The sequence below is a fragment of the Giraffa tippelskirchi genome, chromosome 5, assembly GCF_054371585.1.
Source record: "Giraffa tippelskirchi isolate mGirTip1 chromosome 5, T2T-mGirTip1v1.2.pri, whole genome shotgun sequence".
NCBI lineage: Eukaryota > Metazoa > Chordata > Mammalia > Artiodactyla > Giraffidae > Giraffa > Giraffa tippelskirchi.
The window spans coordinates 143,255,931-143,281,972 of NC_137279.1; the positions used below are offsets into that span (position 1 = coordinate 143,255,931).

General features: G+C 36.4%; 1 protein-coding gene and 1 long non-coding RNA gene across 35 annotated transcripts in view; one reads left to right on the forward strand and one right to left on the reverse strand.

Annotated features, from left to right (window-relative positions):
* ZZZ3 (zinc finger ZZ-type containing 3) overlaps positions 1-26,042 on the forward strand; it is a 122,596-nt gene that overhangs the window by 84,091 nt on the left and 12,463 nt on the right. For 21 of the 34 annotated variants that reach the window (XM_081491836.1, XM_081491846.1, XM_081491831.1 and 18 more), the window contains 5 exons: positions 19,568-19,706; positions 22,093-22,240; positions 22,324-22,439; positions 23,012-23,083; positions 25,058-25,159. In XM_081491836.1, coding sequence (XP_081347962.1) covers positions 19,568-19,706; positions 22,093-22,240; positions 22,324-22,439; positions 23,012-23,083; positions 25,058-25,159 — 577 coding nt within the window. Of the gene's footprint in view, positions 1-13,361; positions 13,385-19,567; positions 19,707-22,092; positions 22,241-22,323; positions 22,440-23,011; positions 23,084-25,057; positions 25,160-26,042 lie in introns of those variants that run through there. The other 13 variants (XM_081491855.1, XM_081491851.1, XM_081491854.1 and 10 more) reach the window with 3 other exon arrangements.
* LOC145506662 (uncharacterized) lies at positions 46-7,265 on the reverse strand. The gene is made up of 2 exons (XR_014054140.1): positions 6,191-7,265; positions 46-2,501 (listed from the first exon to the last, which is right to left on the reverse strand). It is a non-coding gene; the product is annotated as an uncharacterized LOC145506662 (long non-coding RNA).

Here is a 26,042-nt window from a genome sequence, read left to right on the forward strand (position 1 = left end):
TTTTTAACAAGTACCCACCTCCCCCCCCCAAAAAAAAAGGAACTAGGAGGGATAGCAGTGGTGAGTAAGGAATTTTCTTTCTCTTGATTCAAATGAAATCAAGGTATTTATTGCATTATTTAAGACCTGGTCTTCACACATTTATTCTATAGTTAGGACTTTGAAAGTATAATTCAGCCAAATCAAGTGAAAACAAACATCTATTTAAGAGAACTATCAGTTACACTCACATTTCTTCAGAGATCTAAGCATTATTCCTGCATACTGTTATAAGGGACCAGTAAGTTAACAGCAGCTAGATGATGTTTTAGTCATTTACTGATGAAGGTAAAATGTACCAACTATAACCCAAAGAAGTGATGAAAGTAAAGATTGTCAGATACTTTAAATACTTTATATAAGGGCACACTCTGAAAATACTGATTTTCTTGGCATGGATAATTTTCTTTTTTCCCTTAGCTAAGAAAAATAAATGCTATTTCTGTTTTTAATATACAGGCTAATATTTTCTAACAGGATTGTAATTTTGCCTTTAGGATTTTTTTCAATCAGAGCCATGTAGGTGAAAATTTTCCATCTTAAAAAATATTGTGTGTGTGTATAATTTAAATAGAGAAGGGAGCTGATCTATAAGTACAGATATTCTTTAATTTTTTTTTTTTTTAACCAGAAACAACATAAGCATAAGATTATGTTGAAGCTTAAAGAGAGTGAGGGCTAATACTTATTGTTGTTTATTTGCTAAGTCCTGTCTGGCTCTTTGTGAACCCATGGACTATAGTCTGTGACCCTCCTGGACTGTAGCTCGCCAGGCTCCTCTGTCCATAGGATTTCCCAGGCAAGAATACTGGAATCAGGGGTGGGGGGCGGGGGGAAGGAATACTGGAATCATTTTCTTCTCCAGGGGATCTATCCAGTCTCTTGCATTGGTAGGCAGATTATTTACCACTGAGCCACCAGGAAAGCCTGAGGGCTGATACTATCAAATGCTTATTAAAAGTTTTGAGATGTGGTAAGCCTCAATTCAAGCATATTTGCATTCAAAAGCAAACAGCAAGGTCAGAGATCCAGGCAATGGTGTAGAACATAAGGGATTGGTGAATTGTCTGTTCTCATAGAGCTTACTAGAAATACTCTAGTACATGACGCTGCCTAAATTTGCTTTCTTGATATGTAAAGACTTAATTGAGCTCAGAAATAATTTTAAAACTTTAATTGGTGTATAAATGATTTGTAAGGTTGGGTTAGTTTCAGGTGTACAGCAAATGAATTAGTTATATATTCATTTATCTACTCTCTTTAAATTCTTTATATAGGCCATTAGAGTATTGAGCAGAGTTTCCTACGCTATACAGCAAGTCCTTATTAGTTGTCTCTTTTGTATATAGTAGTATATATATGTCAGTCCCAGTCTCCTACTTTTACCCTCCCTCCCTTATCTCCTGGTAACCGTAAGTTTGTTTTCTACATCTGTAACTCTACTTCTGTTTTAAAAGTAAGTTCATATGTATCCTTTTATTTATTTATTCGGCTGCACCAAGTCTTAGTTAGTGGCATGTGGAATCTAGTTTCCTGACCAGGGATTGAACCCTGGCCCTCTGCAGTACAAGCTCAGAGTCTTTGCCAGTAGACCAACAGAGAAGGCCCCTATTTTTTTTGTTTTTTTAAGATTCCACATTTATATAAGGGATATCATATGATACTTGTCTTTCTGTATCTGACTTACTTCACTTAGTATGACAGTCTCTAGTTCATAAATAACTTCTAAAAATTGTATTGCAGTTATACATTGTCCTTGCTGCTTAATTGTTAAATTATTTTATTCATCTCAGTTTGAATAGTGGTTTCTTTTTTAATATTGATAATTCTTAATGAATCTTTATTTTTAGGATTGATGCAGTTCTCAAATAGCACTGCACACTGGAATTACTTATGATATTTTAAAAATATGTGAATGCCTAGCCTTGCCCTAGAGATTCTGATTTAGTCTGTGGAATCTCAGAAATCTCCTCCTCCCCCCACCCCCACCGGCCACCTTTTTAAAAAAGCTCTTCAAATCATTCTTATGATCAACCAGATTTGGAAATTGTTGCTATACACAGAGTAGTTTTAGAACCCATCTAAAAATTTTAATACTAAATTTTTTTTTGGCCACGCGTGACTTGCAAGGTCTTAATTTATTGACCTGAGATTGAACCTGAGCCCACGGCTGTGAAAATGCTGAGTAGTAACCACCAGACCACTAGGGGATTCCTAATTTTTTTTTTTATGATTGAACTCAAAAAAGAGAAATTTCAGGACATCCTTGGTGGCTCAATGGTTAAGAATCTGCCTGCCAATGCAGAGGACATGGTTTATTCCCTGGTCTAGTAAGATCACACATGTCAAGGGGCAGCTAAGCCCAACAACTACTGAGCCTGCATGGTGCAACTACTGAAGCCCGTGCCCCTAGCGCTCGTGGTCTGTGACAAGGGAAGCCACCATAATGAGAAGCCAGTGCACTGCAATGAAGAGTGGCCCCTGCTTGCCACAACTAGAGAAAGCCCGCGTGTAGCAATGAAGACCCAGTGCAGCCATAAATAAATAAATAAAATTAAAACAAATTTCAGATTGGATTTTTAATTCAAACATTTCATTAAAAATTAAAAATTTATTTTTAGGGGAAAAGCTTTTACACTTACAGCATGTATTTTCCTTTTTTTTTCTTTTTTGACCCTTAAAAGTGAGTGTTAATGTGTAATTTGGCATCTATCAAGATGTTTTCTGATACTTATTAAACATAACTATTATAAACTACTACTGAGCAACTGAACTGAACTGATTATAAACTACGGGCTTCCTTGGTGGTTCAGATGGTAAAGAATTTGCCTGCAATGTGGGAGACCTGGTTTGATCCCTAGGTTGGGAAGATCCCCTGGAGGAGGGAACAGCTACTCACTCTAGTAGAATTGCCTGGAGAATTCCATGTACAGAGAAGCCTGGCAGGTTACAGTCCCTGGGGTCGCAAAGAGGCGGACATGACTTTCATTATAATCTACAATGGTAGTAAAAGATTCTTACATTGTTATTAAGCCATTGGATGACAGGCAGCATAGAATTCTAAAAGTGAAAGTGAAAGTTGCGCAATCATGTCCGACTCTGGGACCCCACGGTCTGTAGCATGCCAGACTCCTCTGCCCATGGAATTCTCCAGGCAAAAGTGCTGGAGTGGGTTGCCATTCCCTTCTCCAGGGATCAAACCCAGGTCTCCCACATTGCAGGCAGACTCTTTTCCATTTGAGCTACTCAGGAATCTGCCTAGAATTCTAAAGTGAAAGTGAAGTCGCTCAGTCGTGTCCGACCCTTCGCGACCCCATGGACTGCAGCCTACCAGGCTCCTCTGTCCATGGGAAAAGGCCAGTCCAAATAGCATGTGAGAAGTGTTTTTGTGGTAGTATTTTGCACTCTGATCATATTTTTATTTGGCTATATATTTTGAAGAGTAAGTAATATGTGTAAAAGATGCGATACAGTTTCCTTCTGACTTCATTTGTGTTAATGCTCATTTACTGAAAACAGGTACGTCCTTGAGAACATCTTCCATTATTTTTTTTTAATTCTAAGAAATGATTGAAATCTTTTCAGTTTTCTGGAAGACTTCAGGTAATATGCAGTACCATTTGAATAACCACAACAAAAATGAAAACTCAAATTATATGGATTTGTTATGATAAAAATAGACATTCTTATCAATATGATTTTCTAATGTCTTAAAGGACTTCTGTGGTGGCTCAGTGGTAAAGAATCCATCGGCTAATGCAGGAGACATGGGTTCCATCCCCGGTCAGGAGGTCCCCTTGAGAAGGAAATAGCAGCCCACTCCAATATTCTCGCCTGGGAAATCTCATGGACAGAGGAACCTGGCAGTCCATGGAGTCACAAAAAGAGTTGGGCATGACTTAGCTACTAAACAACAGAAACAACAAATATCTTAATAACTAGCTGAAACTTGAATTGGCAGGCTCCTTAAGAAATAGATGATTCTAGTTTTAAGAAGTTATTACTCCTTGTTTTCTGGACATAGTAATTTTTATCTGCCATGTTCAGAGTCCCAGGTTTAGCTAATTAATTTAAAACTATCTTAAAGATGGGGTGGAAAAGCTCACAGGAGCTTGTTAATTATGCTTGTAAATCATGTAAAAATAAATGACTGTGTATGATGTATATCAATTTTGATGTATTAAATGTTCTCAATTAAGTGTAGATGAAATCCCAGTTGGTCACTGGCATTGTGATTTAGGGCTCATAATTTTTCAGTACTAGGATGATTACCTTTGCTTCAAGTTGGTGCTTCAGTATTATAGATCCTTTTTTTCCCCAGTCGAGTGAGTTTGATTAACAATGTTATGTTAGTTTCAGGTGTACAGCAAAGTAATTCAGTTATACATGTATCTGTTCTTTTTCAAGTTCTATTTAGGTTATTAAAGAGTATTGAACAGAGTTCCCTGTGCTATACAGTAGGTCCTTGTTGGTTACCTATTTTAAATATAACTATGTACATATCAATGTACATTGTCTAAATAGAAATTCTGTTTAGGTTTTCTGCCTATTATTTGATTGGGTTTTTGCTTAGTTTTGACTGTCCTGGGTCTTCTATTCTCCTGCCCATCTACCCTAGATCAAGAAGTTCGTTCTCTAAATCTGTGAGTCTCTTTCTATTTTGTAAATAAATGTTCATTTGTATCTTTTTTTTAGATTCTGCATATAAGCGATAGTATATAATATTTGTCTTTCTCTGACTTAGTTCACATAGTATGATAATTTCCAGGTCCATCAATGTTGCTGCAAATGGGATTACTTCATTCTTTTTAATGGCTGAGTAATATTTCATTGTGTATATGTACCACTTTTTCCTTATCCATTCATCAGTAGACATTTAGAGTGTAGACATTTAGATATGTATATCTTACATATCTTGGCTATTGTAAATAGTGCTTCAGTGAACATTGGGGTGCATATATCTTTTTGAATTACAGTTTTCTCCTGGTATATGCCCGGGGGTGAAATTGCTGGGTCAAATGGTAGCTCTCTTTTTAGTTTTTGAACATACTGATCTCCATAGTGGCTATACCAAAATTTATATTCGCATCAACAGTGTAGGACGGTTCCCTTTTCTCCATACCCTCTCCAGCATTTATTGTTCATAGGTTTTTTGTTTGTTTGTTTTATTATGGCCATTCTGGTTGGCATGAGGTAATATATAATTGTAGTATTGATTTGTGTTTCTCTGATAATTAGCTATGTTGAGCATCTTTTCATGAGCCTGTTCATCATCTGTATATCTTTTTTGGAGAAGTGTCTGTTTAAGTCTTCTGCTCATTTTTTGATCGGGTTGTTTGTTTAGTTTTGACTGCGCTGGGTCTTCATTGCTGCATGGGCTTTTCTTTAGTTGTGGCAACAGGAGCTACACTCTGGTTGCAGTGCTTGGGCTTCTCAGCGTAGTGGCTTCGCTTATTGCAGGGCTCAGGCTCTAGGGCCTGCAGACTTCAGTAGCTGTGGCACATGGGCTCATAGTTGCTGCTCCCAGGCTCTAGAGTACAGGCTCAGTAATTGTGGTATGTAGGCTTAGTTGCTTGCAGCATGTGGGATCTTCCTGAATCAGGGATCAAACCCATGTTCTCCTGCATTGGCAGGTGGATTCTTTACCACTGAGCCACCAGGAAAACCCCTGGTTGTTTGGTTTTTTTGTTGTTGAGCCACATAAGTTGTTGGTAAATTTTGTAGATCAATCCTTGTCAGTTGCATGGTTTCCAAATATTTTCTATTACGCTGTTGGTTGTCTTCTCATCTTGTTTATGGTTTTCTTTGGTGTGGAGAAACTTTTGAGTTTAATTAGATCCCATTTGTTTATTTTTATTTGTATTTCCATTACTATGGGAGATGGTTTGAAAAATTGTTCTGATTTATGTCAAAGAATGGTCCACCCATGTTTTTCTTGAAGAGTTGTATAGTATCCAGTCTTACGTTTAGGTCCTCAGTCCATTTTGGGTTTATTTTCTGTGTATGGTGTTAAAGAATGTTAATATTCTTTAAACATTTTTTAAAGAATGTTAATTAAAAAAAATTTTTTTTAAATTTATTTTATTCGTGGCTGTGCTGGGTCTTTGTTGCTTGTCACGGGCTTTCTCCAATTGCGTTGAGTGGGGGCCACTCTTCATTGCGGTATGAAGGTTTCTCATTGTGGTGGCTTCTCTTGTTGCAGAGCACAGGCTCTAGAGTACATGGGGTCAATAAGTGTGATGCATGGACTTAGTTGCCCCACAGCCTGTGGAATACTTAGAGACCAGGAATCGAACTCATGTCCTCCGCATTAGCAGGCGGATTCTCAACCACTGGACCATTAGGGAAATCCCTAAACAATGTTCTGATTTCTTTCATTTACATGTAGCTGTCCAGTTTTCTCACACCATTTACTGAAGAGACTGTCTTTTCTTCATTGTATAGTCTTCCCTCCTTTGCCATATATTAATTGACCATAGATGTGTGGGATTTTTTCTGGACTTTCTGTCCTGTTCTATTGATCTGTATTTCTGTTTTTGTGCTCGTATTATACTGTTTTTATGACTGTAGTTTTATAGACTGAAGTTGGGGAGTCTGATTCTTCTAGCTCTGTTTTTCTTTCCCAAGATTGCCTTGGCTTTCGGGGTCTTTTATGTCTACATACAAATATTAGATTTCTTTGTTCTAGTTCTGTGAAAAATACCATTAATAGTTTGATAAGAATTGCTTTGCATCTGTGGATGGCCTTGAGTAATATAGTCATTTTAACAATGTTGATTCTTCCAGTCCAAGAACTTGGTATATATTCCCATATGTTTGTGTCAGTGTTGATTTGTTTCATCAATGTCTTATAGTTTTCAGAGTGCAGTAAGTCCCCTACATACAGATGAGTCCCCTTCTGAGAGCAATTAAGTGCAACAAAGTTCCCAACTAACACAGTTGGCTGTATAGTACAGTATAAGAATGAGGGACCTTGGCCTTCCCGGGTGGCACAGTGGGTAAGAATCCACTGGCCAGTGCAGAAGACATGGGTTCGATCCCTGGTCCAGGAAGATTCCACATGCTGTGGAGCAACTAAGCCCATGTGCCACAACTACTGAAATCTGTGTGCTCTAGGGCCCACAACAAAAACTAACCCTCACTCTCCACAACTAGAGAAAACCCTCATGTACCAACGAAGACCCAGCACAACCATGAATAAATAAAATTATAAAAAAGAAAAAAGAATGAGGGACCATCTACCATCTTTTCATTTTGCTCCACTCAGCTATTTTCACTTTTTTTTTTCTATTGTAATTGCTTGTTACTTCTTAGTATTACCAGGTACATCACTGCTGCTTTTAAGCTTGCTTCCAGACAACCTGGGCTTGAAAAGATACTGTACTAATGTACTGTATACAGTACTATACAGTAAAGTACAGAAAAGCACAGCCGCTTGTAGAGGATGCACAGATGTGACAGTATATGCCAGACACGTGAACAATCTTACATGATTGGACATTCAAACGCTATTCGCATCTTTGAAAGTTTGCAACTTGAAGATTTGTATGTAGGAAACTTACTGCACAGGTCTTTTGTCTCATTGGGATTCCCTTGTGGCTCAGCTGGTAAAGAATCCGCCTGCAATGCAGGAGACCTGGGTTCGATCGCTGGGTTGGGAAGACCCCCTGGAGAAGGGAAAGGCTACCCACTCCAATATTCCAGCCTGGAGAATTCTATTGGACTGTATAGTCCTTGGGGTTGCAAAGAGTTGGACACAACTGAGTGACTTTCGCTTTATCTCATTAAGTAGGTTTATTCCTAGGTATTTTATTCTTTTTTTGTGTGATGGTAAATGGGATTGTTTCTCTTTTGAATATTTATTTATTGGCTGCACTGGATGATCATTGCTGTTTGTGGGCTTTCTCAAGTTGCAACAAGTGGGGGCTACTCTTCAGTTGTGGGGTGCAGGCTTTCTTCTCATTGTGGTTGCTTCACTTGTTGGGTAGCACAGGCTCTAGGGTGTGTGTGCTTAGTTGCTTCGTGGCCAGTGGGATCTTCCTAGACCAGGGATTGAAGTCTTGTTCCTTGGTTTGGCAAGTGGATTCTTAACCACTCGATCACCTGGGAAGTCCTGGGATTGTTTCTTCAGTTCTTTTCCTGATTTTTTGTTTGGTGAGTGTATAGAAATGCAACAGTGTATTAATTTTATATCCTGCAACTTGACTGAATTCACTGATGAGTTCTAGCAGTTTTTGGGTAGCATCTTGATGGCTTTCTATATGCAGTGTCATATCCTCTACAAGCAGGAACAGTTTTAATTCTTTTCCAATTTGGACTTTTTAAATTTATTTTTCCCCTCTGATTGCGGTGGCTCAGTTCAGTTCAGTCACTCAGTCGTTTCTGACTCTTTGCGACCCCATGAATCGCAGCATGCCAGGCCTCCCTGTCCATCACCAACTCCTGGAGTTTACACAAACTCATCTCCATCGAGTTGGTGATGGCATCCAGCCATCTCATCCTCTGTCATCCCCTTCTCCTCCCGCCTTTAATCTTTCCCAGCATCAGGGTCTTTTCAAATGAGTCAGCTCTTCGCATCAGATGGCCAAAGTATTGGCGTTTCAGCTTCAACATCAGTCCTTCCAATGAATAATCAGGACTGATTTCCTTTAGGATGGACTGGTTGAATCTCCCTGCTTTCCAAAGGACTTTCAAGAGTCTTCTCCAACACCACAGTTCAAAAGCATCAATTCTTTCGCACTCAGCTTTCTTTATAGTCCAACGTTCACATCCATACATGACTACTGGAAAAACCATAGCCTTGAGTAGACGGACCTTTGTTGGTAAAGTAATGTCTCTGCTTTTTAATATACTGTCTAGGTTGGTCATAACTTTCCTCCAAGGAGTAAGCGTCTTTTAATTTCATGGCTGCAGTCACCATCTTCAGTAATTTTGAAGCCCTCAAAAATAAAGTCTGTGACTGTTTCCACTGTTTCCGCATCTATTTGCCATGGAGTGATGGGACCAGATGCCATGATCTTAGTTTTCTGAACGTTGAGCTTTAAGCCAACTTTTTCACTCTCCTTTTTCACTTTCATCAGGAGGCTCTTTAGTTCTTCTTCACTTTCTGCCGTAAGGGTGGTGTCATCTGCATATCTGAGGTTATTGATATTTCTTCCAGCAATCTTGATACCAGCTTGTGCTTCTTCCAGCCCAGCGTTTCTCATGATGTACTCTGCATATAAGTTAAATAAGCATGGTGACAATATACAGCCTTGATGTACTCCTTTTCCTATTTGCAACTAGTCTGTTGTTCCATGTCCAGTTCTAACTGTTGCTTCCTGACCTGCATACAGGTTTCTCAAGAGGTGGGTCAGGTGGTCTGGTATGCCCATCTCTTTCAGAATTTTCCAGGGTTTATTGTGATCCACACAGTCAAAGGCTTTGGCATAGTCAATAAAGCAGAAATTGGTGTTTTTCTGGAACTCTTTTGCTTTTTTGATGATCCAGCAGATGTTGGCAATTTGATCTCTGGTTCCTCTGCCTTTTCTAAAACTAGCTTGAACATCTGGAATTTCACGGTTCATGTATTATTGAAGCCTGAATTAGAAGAAATACTGAATTTTTAGTAGAAACTGATGATGGTGATGGTGAGGAGGAAAAACAGTCCTTTTTCACTCAAAATGAGTGAGTAAAGGCATTTCTTTTTCCCATCTGCATTTAAACATGCTTAGGTCTTTCTTGATTTGAAAATTATCTTTTCATTTCTGTACCTTTCAACTACTTTCTCTCCTTCACAGCTAAATTTCTTGAGAAAACTGATTCTGTTTACTACTTCTCTTTTATTCACCATTCACTCAGTCCTAAAGTATTGAAGTCTAGCTTCAGCCTCCCATCACACAAGTGAAGTGACTTACTAATGATTTCCTTGTATGAAATCCAGTGGACATATCTCAGCCTTTTACCTTACTTTTTTTTTTTAATTAGAAGTTGGCTTAACCGACCCTCCTTCTTGAAACTTTTTGTTTAATAATAGTTTTGTTCAGACAGTCAGCAAGTGCTATAGAACCTATCTTATACATCTCTCAAATTACCTACTTACCTCTATCTCCATTCCTACTACCTTTCCCCTGGTTTATTACCACTATAGCTCATTTAATTGGTCTTCCTCTAGAGTCTTCTTTCACTTTAATCTATTCTCCTTGTTCTTATGTGAATGGTACTTGTAAACTGCAACATTTTTTCCTTCATCTTAAAACTCCTCCAGAGTTTCCTAATTGCACTTAAAATCAAGCTTAATCTTAACTTTATAGAACCCTGTGTAATTAATCTCATTCTTCTTCTCAAGGCTCAACTCTCTTCACTCCTAGTCTTACCAAACCTCTTTTTTGGCCTTAGGTGCTGTTTTGCCTAGAAGCATTTCTGCATAATGTTCCTTCTGTTTGGTGGGAAAAGTCCTTGAACTTCTCCCCTTCTACACTCATTTCCTAGCTAATTCCCATTCTTATTTCTGGCTCTACTGCTGCTGCTGCTGCTAAGTCGCTTTACTCATGTCCAACTGTGTGTGACCCCATAGACGGCAGCCCACCAGGCTCCACCGTCCCTGGGATTCTCCAGGCAACCCCCTTGGAGTGGGTTGCTATCTCCTTCTCCAGTGCATGAAAGGGAAAAGTGGAAGTGAAGTCGCTCAGTCGTGTCCAACTCTTAGCGACCCCATGGACTGTAGCCTACCAGGCTCCTCTGTCCGTGGGATTTTCCAGGCAAGAGTACTGGAGTGGGGTGCCATTGCCTTCTCTGCTTTCTGGATCAGTTGAACTTATTTTGGGAAGCTTTTTCTGACCCTCAGAGATCTCTGTTCAAAGCCTTCCTATATTGTGTGCCTTTCTCTTTACATCACTTCTTACCCCATATTGTAATTGTCTGTTTACTTATTTGTATTGCCCCCCTTGATTGATACCTCTGTTAAGAAAAGGCTCTTTGTATCCCGAGTGTTTAATTTAGTACCTTAGCATCGTAGGTGAATGAGTTTATGTATAAATGAGTGAAATCTTTCTGCTTCATATTTGAAACTAAGAAAAATGATGTTAAAAACCGTACTTTAGCATCAGAGTATAGAAATGTATATGAAACTTGTTTAAGCCTTCTATTTAAATTAGATCCAAATAAAACAAAACATGATAAGAGGAAAGGAAATTATAGCTTAAATGTCATGCTTGGTTTTTTTTTTTTTTTAAAGTACTAGAGAGATTGTAGACTCCATTCTACATCCACCCTAGGCCAGTTTCCAGGTACTAAGATAGATTCAGAAAAGAGACACCTGATAACTTTTATTGTAGAGTCCATTGAAAGAATGACTGTGTCTTTAGTATATTTGATGAAACCTTAATGTGAAAGGAAATAACCTTTGAAATACATCAGAAATCAGACTTCTTTCAGGGGCTACCTATATATTGACAACATACACAATGAAGGCTTTTGGGGAAGGGGACAAATATTTTCCTATAACTGTTTGAGACTGTCAAACCTCTTTTTTTATTGTAAGTGACATTTTAGTTAAAGCATTGCTGACTCTGTTTATGATATATTTAATTAGAAAAAAAAGAAACCTGATGCTCTTCTTTCTTCTCTGTTGTTACTAAATTAATATTTGTACTAGCAGATGAGTAGAAAAAGGAAGAGTTGTTAAATAGGCTAATTTTATTACTATTCTGGTATATTTAAAATTGGGCAGGAAATTAAGGCCTCGTGTTAGGTTTTGGATAATGTTTTTGGTTTAGGCTGATTTTCCTAGTGTGTGAAATCTAAACTCAATATTGCATATAAATTAGGTTGTATAAATCATATTATGGAAGGAGATTTGTGGCACGAATCTTCTAACTGTATTTCTAAGTTTTGATTATGTCATATGAAAGTGGCAATGAAGGGTAAATATGATTGATCACATATGTAATGTACTCAGTAAACATTCATGAAATGAGAATTCCAAGGAAGGTAACAATAGCTGAGCAAGGAGAAAAATTAATAATAGTATAATGAGATTGATTGTAAGGTAGCAGTGTCAATATGAGAAGTAAAACAGTTTTTATTGAATCTTGTGACTTGAAAATTTTGTATAAATTGAATTCTTTAACAGATGCTTATATACCTGCATACGACTTTTACTACTCATAAATATACTTTACAAATCACTGTGTTGCAAATAACTAAGATTGGTCTAATACTGTTTCATTAAAGGTCTACGTTACTCAACTGAAGGAACTATTTTTCTTAAACTTTTCCTCCGTGCAGCCTCCTAATCAGAATGTATTTTTTAAGAGTTTGTAGTAGCTAGGTCAGGCATCATGGTGTTTATTTTACATCACTACACAGTAATGATGAAATTAAAAGACTAGAATTGTGCTTATACAATAGCTAAAGTTGAATAACTGTAGTAGGTCTAGAGATGAGATTTATTTGACAGAGATCTTACATTTGAAATACTCTAGCGATGATCACTCTTAAGCAGAATAAAGGTAATAACCTAAAAAGGTATTTTCAACAAATGCTCATATTGAGCAGAGATAGCAGCTGAGTATTTGTAAACTGGCACATTCTAGAACCATTAAAATGATTGCTCTATATGGTAAAGTTTAACCACAGTTAATGACAGTTTGCTAACATAAAATATTTTAAAATAATTGGATGGGATCTCTTAAATTCTGATATTTCAAGTGGTAGAATCTTAAATATATATTTCAGATATTTTCCCTTTTGCTTTTCTAAGATAGTAAAGGAATAAAGGATATAGAGAAGGTTGAGAACTTTATCTTAGTAAGATTTTTTTGGAAAGAACAGTTTTAGATATACAGTAAAATCAAGAGCATGTTACAAAGTTCCCATCACTCCCTACCCAATTTCCCCTATTAATAATATTTTACATTAATGATGTATTTATTACAATTAATGAATCAATATTAATACATTATTATTAACCAAAGTTCATACCTTATTCAGAGTTCCTTAATTTTTAATTAATGTCTTTTCTGTGTTCTAGAATCTCAATTAGGTTACCTTATAACATTTAGTTTTTATGTCTCCTTGTTGTGGTAGTTTCTCAGACTTTGTTGATAACCTGGGCAGTTTTGAGGGATACCAGTCAAGTATTAGTAGATTTCTCTGTATTGGAATTTGTCTGATGTTTTCCTCGTGATTTAGGGTTGTGGGTTTTGGGGAAGAAGACCACAGACATGAAGTGCCATTTTTGTCATGTCATACCAAGAGATACACTATTTTTTTTAAATAGTATTATTTTATTGAAGTATAGTTGATTTACAATGTTGTGTTAATTTCTACTCTATGGTAAAATGATTCAGTTATACATATATATGTTCTTTTTCCTATTCTTTTCCATTATGGTTTATCACAAGATATTGACTATAGTTCCCTGTGCTATACAGTAGGAATTTGTTGTTTATTCTCTGTATAATAGTTTATATCTGCTAATCCCATATGCCCAGTCCCTTCCCCACTTCCTTTCCCTCTTGGTAACCGCAAGTCTGTTCTGTATATCTGTGACTGTTTCTGTTTTATAGATAGGTTTATTTGTGTCATATTTTAGATATCGCATGTAAGTGATTTCGTATAGTATTTATCTTTCTCTTTCTGACTTAATTCACTTAGTATGATAATCTCTAGGTCTGCCCATGTTGCTGAAAATGGCATTATTTTATTCTTTTTTTATGATCGAACAGTACTCCACTGTATACGTGTACTACATCTTCTTTATCCATTTACCTGTCTGTGGACATTTAGTTTGTTTCCGTGTCTTGGCTGTTGTGAACAGCACTGCAGTTTATATTGGGGTGCATGTATCCTTTCAAACCGTGTTTTTCTCTGGATATTTGCCCAGGAATGGGATTGCAGGATCGTATGGCAACTCTGTAGTTTTTTGAGGACCTTCCATACTATTTTCCATAGAGGCTCCACCAGTTCCGTTCCCACCAGTGGAGTAGGAGGATTCCCTTTTCTCAACACCCTCTCAGCATTTGTTAGCTGTGGACTTGTTTAATGATGGTCATTTTGACAGGTGTGAGGTGGTACCTCATTGTAGTTTTGATTTGTATTTTTTAATAATTTGCAATGTTGAGTACCTTTTCATTGCCTATTGACTATCTGTGTGTCTTCTATTAATATTTAAGTCTTTTTTGCTAATTTTTGACTGGGTTGGTTGTTTTTTGTCATTGAGTTTTATGAGCGATTTGTATATTTTTTGAAATTAAGCCCTTGTCATTCCTGTCATTTGTGAATATTTTCTCCCATTGTCCTTTTGTTTTGTTTATGGTTTCCTTTGCAGTACAAAAACTTGCAAGTTGACTAGGTTTTATTTGTTTATTTTTGTTTTTGTTTCTGTTGCCTTGGGAGACTGACCCGAGGAAACATTGGTAAGATTTATGCCAGAGAATGTTTTACATATGTTCTCTTCTAGGAGTTTTATGGTGTCATGTATTATATTTAAGTCTTTAAGCCAAAGTCTTTAAGCCATTTTGAGTTTATTTTTTGTATGATGAAAGGGCATGTTCTAACTTCATTGACTTACCTGCAGCTGTTAGCTTTCTCAACATGACTTGCTAAAAGGACTTTCCCATTGTATACTGTTGCCTTTGTCAAAGATTAATTGACCATAGATGTTTGGGTTTATTTCTGGATTCTATTCTGTTCCATTGATCCATATTTCTGTTTTTATGCCAATACCACATTGTTTTGACTTGCTACTTTGCTTTGTAGTATTGTCTGAAGTCTGAGAGAGTTATGCTTCCTGCTTTGTTCTTTTTTCTTAGGGTTGCTTTTCTGGTTCCACAGAAATTTTAGGATTATTTGTTCTAGGCCTGTACAAAATATCATTGGTTATTTGATAGGGATCACATTAAATCTGTAGATTGCTTTGGGTAGTATGACCATTTTAACAATATTAATTCTTCCAATCCAAGAGCATGGGATCTTTTTATTTCTTTGAATCATCTTCAGTTTTCTTTATTAATGTTTATGATATTTATTAATGTTTAAAACTTCTCAGAATTTAAGTCTTTCACCTTCTTGGTCAGGTTCATTCCTAATTATTTTATTTTTGATGTGATTTTAAAAGGGATTGTTTGTTTACATCCCCTTTCTGATATTTCATTGCTAATGTAAAGAAATGCAACCTGTTTCTGTATGTTAGTCTTGTATTGTGCTAATTTGTTGAATTCATATATCTTTTCTAGTAGTTTTTGTGTAGAGTCTTAAGGGTTTTCTATATGTAGTATCATGTCATCTACATATAATGACAATTTTAGCTTTTCCCAAGGGATATACTGTTAATATGATTGATTGCAGTTGTTGACCTGGATCACCTGGCTGAGGTATAGTTTGTCAGGTTTCTCCACTGTGAGGTTACTCTCTGTCTTCCATACTCTATTCTTTGGAAAGAAGTCACTATGCACAGCCCACACTTAAGGAGTGGGGAGTTATGGGTCTCTCTCCTTGAGAGCAGAGTGTCTCCACAAATTATTTGGAAATCTTCTACATGGGAGATTTTTTTCTTCCTCCCTTTTTTCTTTCTCCCCTCCCCCTCTTCCTCCATCTCACTGTCCCTCTCCCTCATTCTTCCATTAGTCATTTATTTGTGTAAGTATAGATTCATAAATACTTCCTTTCATACTTTGGGGTGTAATTTAGTGTCACTGTGTTATTGTTCAAATTGTTTCAGCTTTGGCCATAGGGAACCTTTCTGTCTCCTGTGTCCCATTAAGGTGGTATACTTTTGTTATCTATATTTGTTTTTCAGACACTTTCTTGCTTTTTTGGCACTTCAAAATACTCCAGATTCATCTTGTGTATTTCGTGTCCCAGTGCTAGAATCAGCCTTCTCTCCAAAGGAACCCCATTTCCCTTTATTGCAGGAGGCAGTATTAGAAGTGAATTTTGGGGTTCTGTATACTCACTGCTGGATGCTGTTGATTATTTTATCTGTCTCAGCTGCAGAGCAGGAAAATACATGTGTATTCAGTAATCTCTATATATATACATATCTATAAATACTTCTATTATGTACATATATATAAAGCTAAACATGAGTTTATACTTTGACTCCATCCCTAGTTAATTATATTACCACATGGATTCTTCTAGCTTCTCCCCTTGTTTATCTGTAAATTTCCACTCTAGCAATAGCAAACCCTGGTTATCCTCTACCCATTTGTTTATTCCATTATATATGTACACAGTATTAGAATTGTTCATTCTTAGCTACTTGGGAAATAGCTATGTAAAGCAGAATATATTGCTTATGATCAGTTCCTTTTACCTTTAGTCTTTGAGATGCTACTCATTTCCAGAGTTACCTTGGTCAAGATCTTTTCCTTCTACCCCCTTCAGTGAAGTAGTTTCATACATGTATAATATACTTAGATCCTTGAGTTACAGATTACATTCCTTCCTAGGGTTCTCTAATCTACTCAGTGATTTTTTTTAATTTGCATACATCAGTTTATTCTTTATGCTTTTAAGTTTTATGCTTTTGGTAGATCCATAATGTCATGGATCCAACATTACCATGCAGAATAATTTCACTGGTATTAAAAATTCCCTGTATGTCATGTACTTAACCCTCTTCCTTTCCCTGAACTTCTGGGAACTACTGATCTCTTTACTATCTTTAATTTTATCTTTTACAGTATTTAATATTATTGGAATTGTAACATATAGCCTTTTCAGACTGAAGAAATTTATTTTTAATATTTATTATTTATATATATTTTTGGTTGTACCTTGCATCATGTGGGATCTTAGTTCCAGGGAGTAAACCTGCACCCTGTTCAATGGAAGCGTGGAGTCTTAACCGCTGGACCACCAGGGAAGTCCCAAAGAAATTTATTTTTATTCTTTAGATTTTAAAAATACACTTACTTATTTGAATGTGTCAGGTCTTTAGCTGTATCACACAGACTATCTAGTCATGGTGTGTGGGCTTAGTTGTTCCAGGGTATGTAGGATCTTAGTTTCCTGACCAGGGACTGAAACCATGTCACCTGCATTGCAAGCTGCATTCTTAACCACTGGACTGATAGGAAAGTCCCATGCAAGTTTTTTTTTTTCTGTTTTGGTTTTTTAATTTTTAATTGCAGGATAATTGCTTTACAATGTTGTGTTGGCTTCTGCCATACATCAACACAAATCAGCCATAGGTACAGATATCTATGCAAGTTTTTTTATCTCTTTCATTTCTGCTTAGGGATATATATGGTAATCTTACTGGGAAAACCTCTGAATACTCGAGGAAATTATTCAAATTAGCTGGGCTGGAAGAATTAAATTATTTTCTTACAATCTTTTAACTTATTTAGGACTTTTACATCTTTACCAGTGTACGGACTAGGCCTTTCAGTTTTATAATCATTTCATTTTGATTAAAGAGAAACATAATAGGGGGTGAAGAGTTACACTTTCTTTGTCATCTCTGTTGGAATTATTTTTTTAAGTCAGAATCATTGTGGAATAATTTATGTACAGTAAAGATTGTCAGAAGTTTTTAAGTTCAAAGAGAGACCTTTCTTCTCAGTTAACAGTAACTGTTATAGCACTTTTTTCAAGCTTCTGCTTGTTGTTTTTTCCTATAAGTCTCTTCTTACTTATGCCTCATTAATTGTTACTTGCTTGCAGTAGTTTGCTGCAAGTTTAATAGATTCAATCATTTTTATATTGATGATACAGAAGTGTATCCTGCATGATAAGTCTGGTTATTCAGCTAAGTGGGATAGACTTTCTGAGGGTGAAGTAGGACAGTTAAGAGTATTATAGAGAGGTTAGGTCTTGTACTCAACTCACTCACGACAGTCACCCTAAGATTGAGCCTGCCTGGTAGAAAATACCAGCACAGTCAAGGTTTGTACACTCCATATACCTCAAAGCAAACGAAGGCAGAGTGAAAATGAGTTTAGACTTAACTTCCATAACTTACCCCAGGAGTAACTTTTGATGTAGCCCTTGCTTTCTGATTCAGTTCTAATGTTTGAATGAAGTGGCTCTATGTTGAGATGTCTTACTTTTCAGTGTTAGCAGTTTTAATATTAATTATTAAACATGTCATTAGGGATTAGTTAACAGAAGACTTGAGAATATGTTTTAGGTAGGGGCTGAAAAAGTGTTTTGATAGATACTGTTCCTGTTATATTGCAGTCATGCCATGGTTGTGGACATCAAAACTGCATTGTTTTACCTTTGAAATTTCTACTTGTTTGCTGACTTCTGGACTTTAAAGTTTCAGTATACTTTTGATTGCATAGAACATCTATCCATTTGTTCATTCAAAAAATGTTTACTGAACAGGTGTATACTGGGAAGTGTGCTGCAAACTGGATAAACGAAAACAGTGGACTTTTCAGATATGTTGCCATTATGGAGTTTACAGTCTATTGGGAAATAGAATGAAATTTATTCAAAGTCATAAACAACAATGGTGCTTCACTAATATTTTAAAGACCTAGTAACTTATTTTGAAGTGAACTTGGAGCAATTTGTTCTTTGTTCTTTTTGCAAAATACATTCAAGTATTCAAGGTTTTTGGGCTAGCGTGTTTCCATATGCGATCCATATGTGAAATCAGACATTACTCAGAGAGCCAGGACAATGTGAACCAGAGGGAGAGAGTTGGGGAGAATATAAACAAGTAGTAGGTTTATGTGGGTAAAATTCATATTAGCCTATTTATAGGCAGGGAAGTAAAAAATATTTCTTTTTATGTAATAAATATATTAAGTAATTTAATATTACCTAAGTCCTTTTTTCTGTGAAAATGTTTAGTATGTAAGAATTGACAAGGAAGTTAAATTCTTTTAGAATGGAGATATAGTGGCTCAGTGGTAAAAAATCCGCCTGCCAAGCAGAATACACGAGATTTGACCCCTGGGTCAGGAAAAGCCCCTGGAGAAGAAATTGGCAACCTACTCCAGGATTCTTGCCTGGGAAATCCCATGGACAGAGGAGCCGGTGGGCTACAGTCCATGGGGTTGCAGACGAGTTGGACATGACTTAGCAAAAACAACAACAGAAAGAACAAATGAGAATCATGACAACTAAGATCATGTCTGAATTATGTGAAAGTTTCTTGTAACCCTGGTCAAGAAAATTTCCCACAGATATCTTATTCTATCAGGGTACAGCAGAGGGACTGAAAGTGGTGATCCCTCCTGATGCTAATTTTTTTTCTAACTTAGCTAGCTGTTTCTTAATGACTGATTGCTTGAAAGTCAAGATGCTCGTTTTCTTATTTTCTGTACTTGTTCAGGTTTAAGAATTAAGAATTTAAGATGGGGGAATAAGGCTTTGCTTTCTCTAACTGATATTTTCTGACTAGGTACTTCGTAACTCAGGAAGACCTCATTTATTCCCAGTAATATGTTTTACTAAAACTCTTTCAGGTAACTTTACAAAGACGTGTGACTTAATAGTAGATCATGGCTTGAACTCAGTTTTTATTTATTGTTGTTACTAAAAAATTTTAGTGAGTTTTTTTTTTTTCTTTTTGTCTCTGTAGTTATCAGAGACTGTTACAGACAATTGCTGTACTCGAAGCTCAGCGTTCTCAAGCAGTCCAGGACCTTGAAAGTTTAGGCAGACATCAGAGAGAAGCACTAAAAAATCCCATTGGATTTGTGGAAAAACTCCAGAAGAAGGTATATTTTGACCACTTTTTAAATTTATTGAGATATATTTGGTAATAACCTTGTTTATTCTTTTTATATGAATACTTTTTAAAAAGTTTAACCATGTTACTGAAGGTGTGATACTGCCTTCATTCACCCCCACCAAACGCACAGTAAATATACCCCCAGTGAAGATAGCTAGGAGCTTTAATTGGACGCTTGTATAGAAACTTGATGTCCTGTTTCTGGCCATATTTAGTCTTTTTCTGTTACTTTTTTCCTTCCCCATCTTACAAATATTTTCCCTTTTTAGCTTTCAGGATTTTTAAGTTTATTGAAACTAAAAGAAAAAATACTTTAGTATTTTTAGTGTTTATTTACTACTTTATTTACTCTAAAAGCAGTAGAAAACAATGGTGATACAAACAAAAATTCTATTTTAAATGTCTTTAAGGATATGGTTGCCAAGTTCATGAGAATGAGGTGCAAGATGTACGTTTATGCCGTAGTATTTGTCTTGAATTAGGGACCCACATATTATTCAATAAATTTGAGAGGTAAATATTAGTCAGACAAAAGCATTGTCTGAAAAGATAATTATGAAAAAGAATCCTATTTTCCACCTTAATGCACAAATTTAGCCTGTTTTGTATGACAAGTTTAGTTATTAGTTTTTAATGAGTCACAAAAGTGGTCTACCAGGTGTTTGAGGTAGCAGTCTTGGGGACCTCATTTTATGAACACTTACTGTGTTTACTTATCATGGATTCAACTAAAATAGATTGTGCTTTAATCTTAAACTCATTTTATTCAGTTGTTGGGTGGGCAAAAAAGTTGGTTACACACATTTACTATATACGTATGTGGTTGGTTATTGCTGATTTTCCATGTCCATGTTTAGTTTAGAAGTAAATTTCACTTTATCTCAGAAACACGGATGTGACATTATAAATTTTTTGCAAAAATGTTCAAATGTGTATTAAATCCCAGATACATTGGTAATCATGAAAGACTTGTGTTCCTTTGAAAGAAAATTTTCTGCTGGTTTTAATTTAGAAATTTGATTCTTTAGTTTTTCTGTGTTAACTCATGTATGCTTAATTTGCCTACTTTCTTTAAGTTTACCATAGAAGTTAAGTTGTTGACATATGATCTCATTGTTTTAGTGAACATCTGAAAACTCCTAATTGAAATTAAGGAAACTTGGTTTATATATTGGTACATAGAATGCAGGGAACCTTTATGGCTTGTTAGCTTTCTTTGATGTTTTACCATCATTGTTTTAAAAGACATGCTATTAAAGACATGCTATTCTAAGTTTTCAAAAAGTTGAGTCTTAGACTGATATATGCTATTATAATGATGGGATGGTTGTAGTGTACTGTATCACAGGCAAAATAAAAACTAAGAATTCTCTGTCACAGTGTGGACTTCGCTTGCCAGTTTCATAATTTATGACCTGATTTTTTAAATCAACATTTTATTATGAAAAGTGTTAAGTAGACAAAAAAGTGAAAGGTATTATATAGTTAACACACACATCCACCCTCTAGATTCTACAAAAAACATTTTACTGTATCTGCTTTATTGTGTGTTTTTTCAATCCTTCCATCCACCATTCTATCTCATTTCAAGATGGAATACATTTCATGCATTCCAGAGTTGCAGACACACATACCAAATACCAAATCACTTCAGAGTGCATATTATTAACTAAATTTTTTTTAAAGCTTTTTAAGGTGAAATTTACATACAGTGAAATTCAGAAATCCCAGTTTTATCACTGTATGAGTTCTGACCAACACCCCCACCTATGTAACCTAAATTCCTATCAAAAGACTGATCATAATAACCTGGTTTTAGTAATGACAACTAATAACTTCTCTGAAGGTGGTTGGTAAAGTAACTGAATTTGAAGTAAAGATAATAGTTTTGATTCTCAAAATGTGGTAGGTTTTTTTGTACATGTCTTAAGAGTTATATAGTATGAAAATAATTCATTGTTTTGTGAATAAGTCAGGAACACAGGGGTCCATTTAAAATGAATTCTGTATGTCAGGTCATAATATGTATTTCAGTCAAACACATTTCATATGCTCTTCTTAGAGATAAAAACCATTCTTTGGTATTTCTGTTTAAGCATGTTAAAGAACATTATGTCTATATAGTTCAGCTGTAAACCTCTATCTCTATCTAAAAATAGTGCTTATGTTTTGTTAAGTTCATTTTTCTTTACGTGGCTATCATTATACCATTTAATGCTTTGACTGTATTATCTTTATTGACTGTTGGATTCAGAGAGAATAGAGATGCCAGTTGATGATTATTTAGATTTGGAATCATCTGAAAATTTGGCTATAGTTGATAATTCCTTGAATTAACCTTAGATGTCACTTTCTTTTTTTCCTCCCACCAGGCTGATATAGGGCTTCCATATCCACAAAGAGTTGTTCAATTGCCTGAGATTGTATGGGACCAATATACCAATAGCCTTGGGAACTTTGAAAGAGAATTTAAAAATCGTAAAAGGCATACTAGGAGAGTTAAGCTAGTTTTTGATAAAGGTAATAAATTACATGATAATTTAAGTAGAGAAATATCTGGCAAAGTCTTTCTTTAATAATCCTATACATGGTTTTCTTTTTAGTAGGTTTACCTGCTAGACCAAAAAGTCCTTTAGATCCTAGGAAGGATGGAGAGTCCCTTTCATACTCTATGTTGCCTTTGAGTGATGGTCCAGAAGGCTCAAACAGTCGTCCTCAGGTAGGTAGTATAAAGTGTTGGAGTCGGAAAATTTGAATTGTAGACGAAAGATTTTAACATTTGCTGACTTGTATTCTTAAATTTCAAGCAGTCTTCACTTGAAGATATAGTAAGGACATGAACTTTGAAGTTAAGAAAAAGCTGGGTTGAAATGACAACACTACTTACTAACAGTGGAACTTCAGACAGTTGTTCCTGTTAAAGTCTCCAAGCTGCAGTTTCCTCTTATATAAAATATGATTAATATCACTCTATGTTGTAGAGTTGTTGTGAGGATTATAATGAGTAGTACATGTAACATGATGAGTTCAGTGCCTGACACATAGTGCAGTATTTATTCTAAAAATAAGAGCTGTTTGTGTGTAGTGGAATGTAACCAGGATTTGCTGGTTGTAACCTGGCCTTGCTGCTGTTAATTAGATGAACCTTGATTAACGTGGGTTCAGAATGAAAAAGTAACATTTCTTTTTCTTTAAAATGAAGTTGCTGTCATCATTTATGTGTTATTTGGCTATATCAAAGAGTAGTCTCTGTTTTTTTTGTCTCTGACAAAAGCCTTATTTTATATGCAGATGATAAGAGGGCGCCTGTGTGATGATAGCAAACCTGAAACATTTAACCAATTGTGGACCGTTGAAGAACAGGTAATAGATATTTCTCAATTGTGTAGGTTAAAAAACAGTTAAAATTAGAGTAAGTATTGTGAATAAAGTGTATATTGTATGTGTGTGTGTGTGTGTGCGTGCATGCCTGCTGAGTCACTTCAGTTGTGTCCGACTCTTCGAAACCCTATGGACTGTAGTCTGCCAGGCTCATCTGTTCATGGGATTCTCTAGGCAAGAATACTAGAGTAGGTTGCCATGCCCGCCTCCAGGGGATCTTCCCAACCCAGAGTTCGAACCTGTGTCTCTTATGTCTCCTGCATTGGCAGGTGGATTCTTTGCCACTAGCTAGCACCACCTAGGAAGTGTATACTGTTATATGCAATCCCTCTTAATCATGAATTTAAAATATTTAAGCTTATTTCTATATGCCTTTTTGCATATGTAAAGAATTTTTCATTCTGAGAATATATGAATTCCATTTAGGGGATGGTTTTTAAAGAATGAACCAGGGTTTTGGGAGGGGGCTTGAAAAAGATCCTGAAACAGATGGAATAAATACAGCTTTGTGAGACAGAAAGACCTGGAGCCAAGTAAAGCTATGCTTCAAAGTGAATTTTTACTTTTGTTTGAAGAGGAGCTATAAAAAAGCAAGGTGATAGTATTCTGTTACATTTGGGCATATAGCTAGGATTGTTGGTGGGTAAGGTTTGAGATATATCTCTATCTCATATGAGGATTATCCCCACAGCTGTAATGAGTTGATCTGTTTATGAAAAACTTTGTGCTAAGTCATTTCAGTCATGTTCAACTCTGTGCAACCCTATGGACCATAGCCCACCAGGTTCCTCTGTCTATGGGATTCTCCAGGCAAGAATACTGGATTGGGTTGCCATTTCCATCTCCAGGGAATCAACTCAGCCCAGGGATTGATCCTGGGTCTCCCACATTGCAGGCAGATTCTTTCCCCAAGTGCATGCATGCTCAGTTGTGTCTGACTCTTTGCGGCTCCATGGACTATAGCCCACCAGGGGATTTCCTTCTCTAGGAGATCTTCTCAACCCGGGAATCAAACCCGTGTCTCTTTTGTCTCCTGCATTGGCAGGCAGGTTCTTTATCACTAGTGCCACCTGGGAAGCCTGTGTGTGTGTCAGTCATGTCCAATTCTTTGCAACACCACGCACTGTTGCCTGCCAGGTTCCTTTGTCCTTGGGATTCTCCAGGTGAGAATACCGGAGCAAGTTGCCATTTCCTTCTCCAGGGGCTCTTCCCAATTCAAGGATCGAACTCTGGTCTCTTACAATGCAGGCAGATTCTTTACCATCTGAGCTACCAGGGAAGTCCACCTGTTAAAATACTCCTTTAGCCAAGCCCGTGCTAAGATAGGATAAGAAGCACACACTCTAGTCTCCAAGGCAGTTTATTGGTCTTTCAGCTCTGCAGAGATAATACCAATCAGTGGTGCCTAAACGATGATCCTGCACATTGGGATAGCTGAGTGATAGCATTCCTTTTATTTCAACATCCAGAATATTCTACATCCTTAGGACTACTGGAGAATTTTGAAGATAAGTCAGAATATTAAAGTCAAATATTTAAATAAAGGATCACACAAAGGAGAAAAAGATCTCTTTTAGTATTGTCAGAATACAAATGAATTTTTACATAGTTTTGTCAGATCCATAGTTGCTAGCCTAAACATAGTCTAGCAAAAAAATGTGGTCAGTAGAAATCACTAAAATGTGTAATATATTTCCTTTGTAAGGAGTGCTTTCTTTTTACTGAGGTGAATAGAAAAATCTTTATAAAGTCTTTCATCTGTTTATTTTCGATACTTATTTTCCTTGTGAAGTCTTAGATTCCTACTAGAAACTTTTCCTACCATGAAGATTTCTAGTTGACCTAACCCCTAAAGTTGGGGAGGGAGTATTTGTAGTTTTTAAGATGAAAGGTGAATGTATTTATTTAGAAACTCAGTATTAAACTTTCTTAGATTTGGTCTTTGGTTTGGCTTAGAAAAAGCTTGAACAGCTACTCCTGAAATACCCTCCTGAAGAAGTAGAATCTCGACGCTGGCAGAAGATAGCGGATGAACTGGGCAACAGGACAGCAAAACAGGTAACTGAGGAGATGGCTCCATATTGTTGGCATGTTTTTTATTTTTTTATTTATTCAAAAGACTGTGCTGGGTCTTTGCTGCTGCCTGCAGGCTTTCTGTAGTTGCAGCAAGTGGGGGTTACTGGAGCTGCAGTGTGTGAGCTTCTCATTGTAGTGGCTTCTCTTGTTGTGAAGCACAGGCTGTAGCATACAGGCTCAGTAGTTGTGGTGCACAGGCTAGTTCCCTTGCAGCATGTGGAATCTTCCTGGACCAAAGATCAAACTGATGTTCCCTATATTGCCAGGTGGATTCTTTACTACTGGACCACCAGGGAAGTCCCTGATGGTTTTGTTTTTTTTAAATGAAGGATAATGCAGCTAAAATCAGCAGATCTGCCCCTTCATATTTAGCTACACAATACTATAGTATGTGGAGTTTTAAAAACTAACATTGTATATTTTTATATTGATTTTAGAAACAACTCAAGATAGTTCTGCTTTGAATCATTACAAAATACTAAAAAATAAAAATGTAATGTAGTATTTGATGAGTATACCAGTTATGTGCTTTTGGGTTAGACTATGCTAATAGATTTGTGATAATGCCTTAATTAGTATTCCCTGGTTGTCTTTCTAAAAAAATATCTGCCAGCTTTCTCCTTCACATTCTCATTGATATTAATAGATGTGTTTTTATGCTCATGCACGAATGTTCACAAGTTGAAGATCTCTTTAGCTTAGGAATCAAACAGATTTAATTTAACAATTTCTTTTGGTATGTATTTTAAAATCTTTGGTGGCAATTTAAAATTATTTCTAGATTTCTGTAGCTGTTTAGTTCAGTTCAGTCGCTCAGTCGTGTCCGACTCTTTGCGACCCCATGAATTGCAGCACGCCAGCCCTC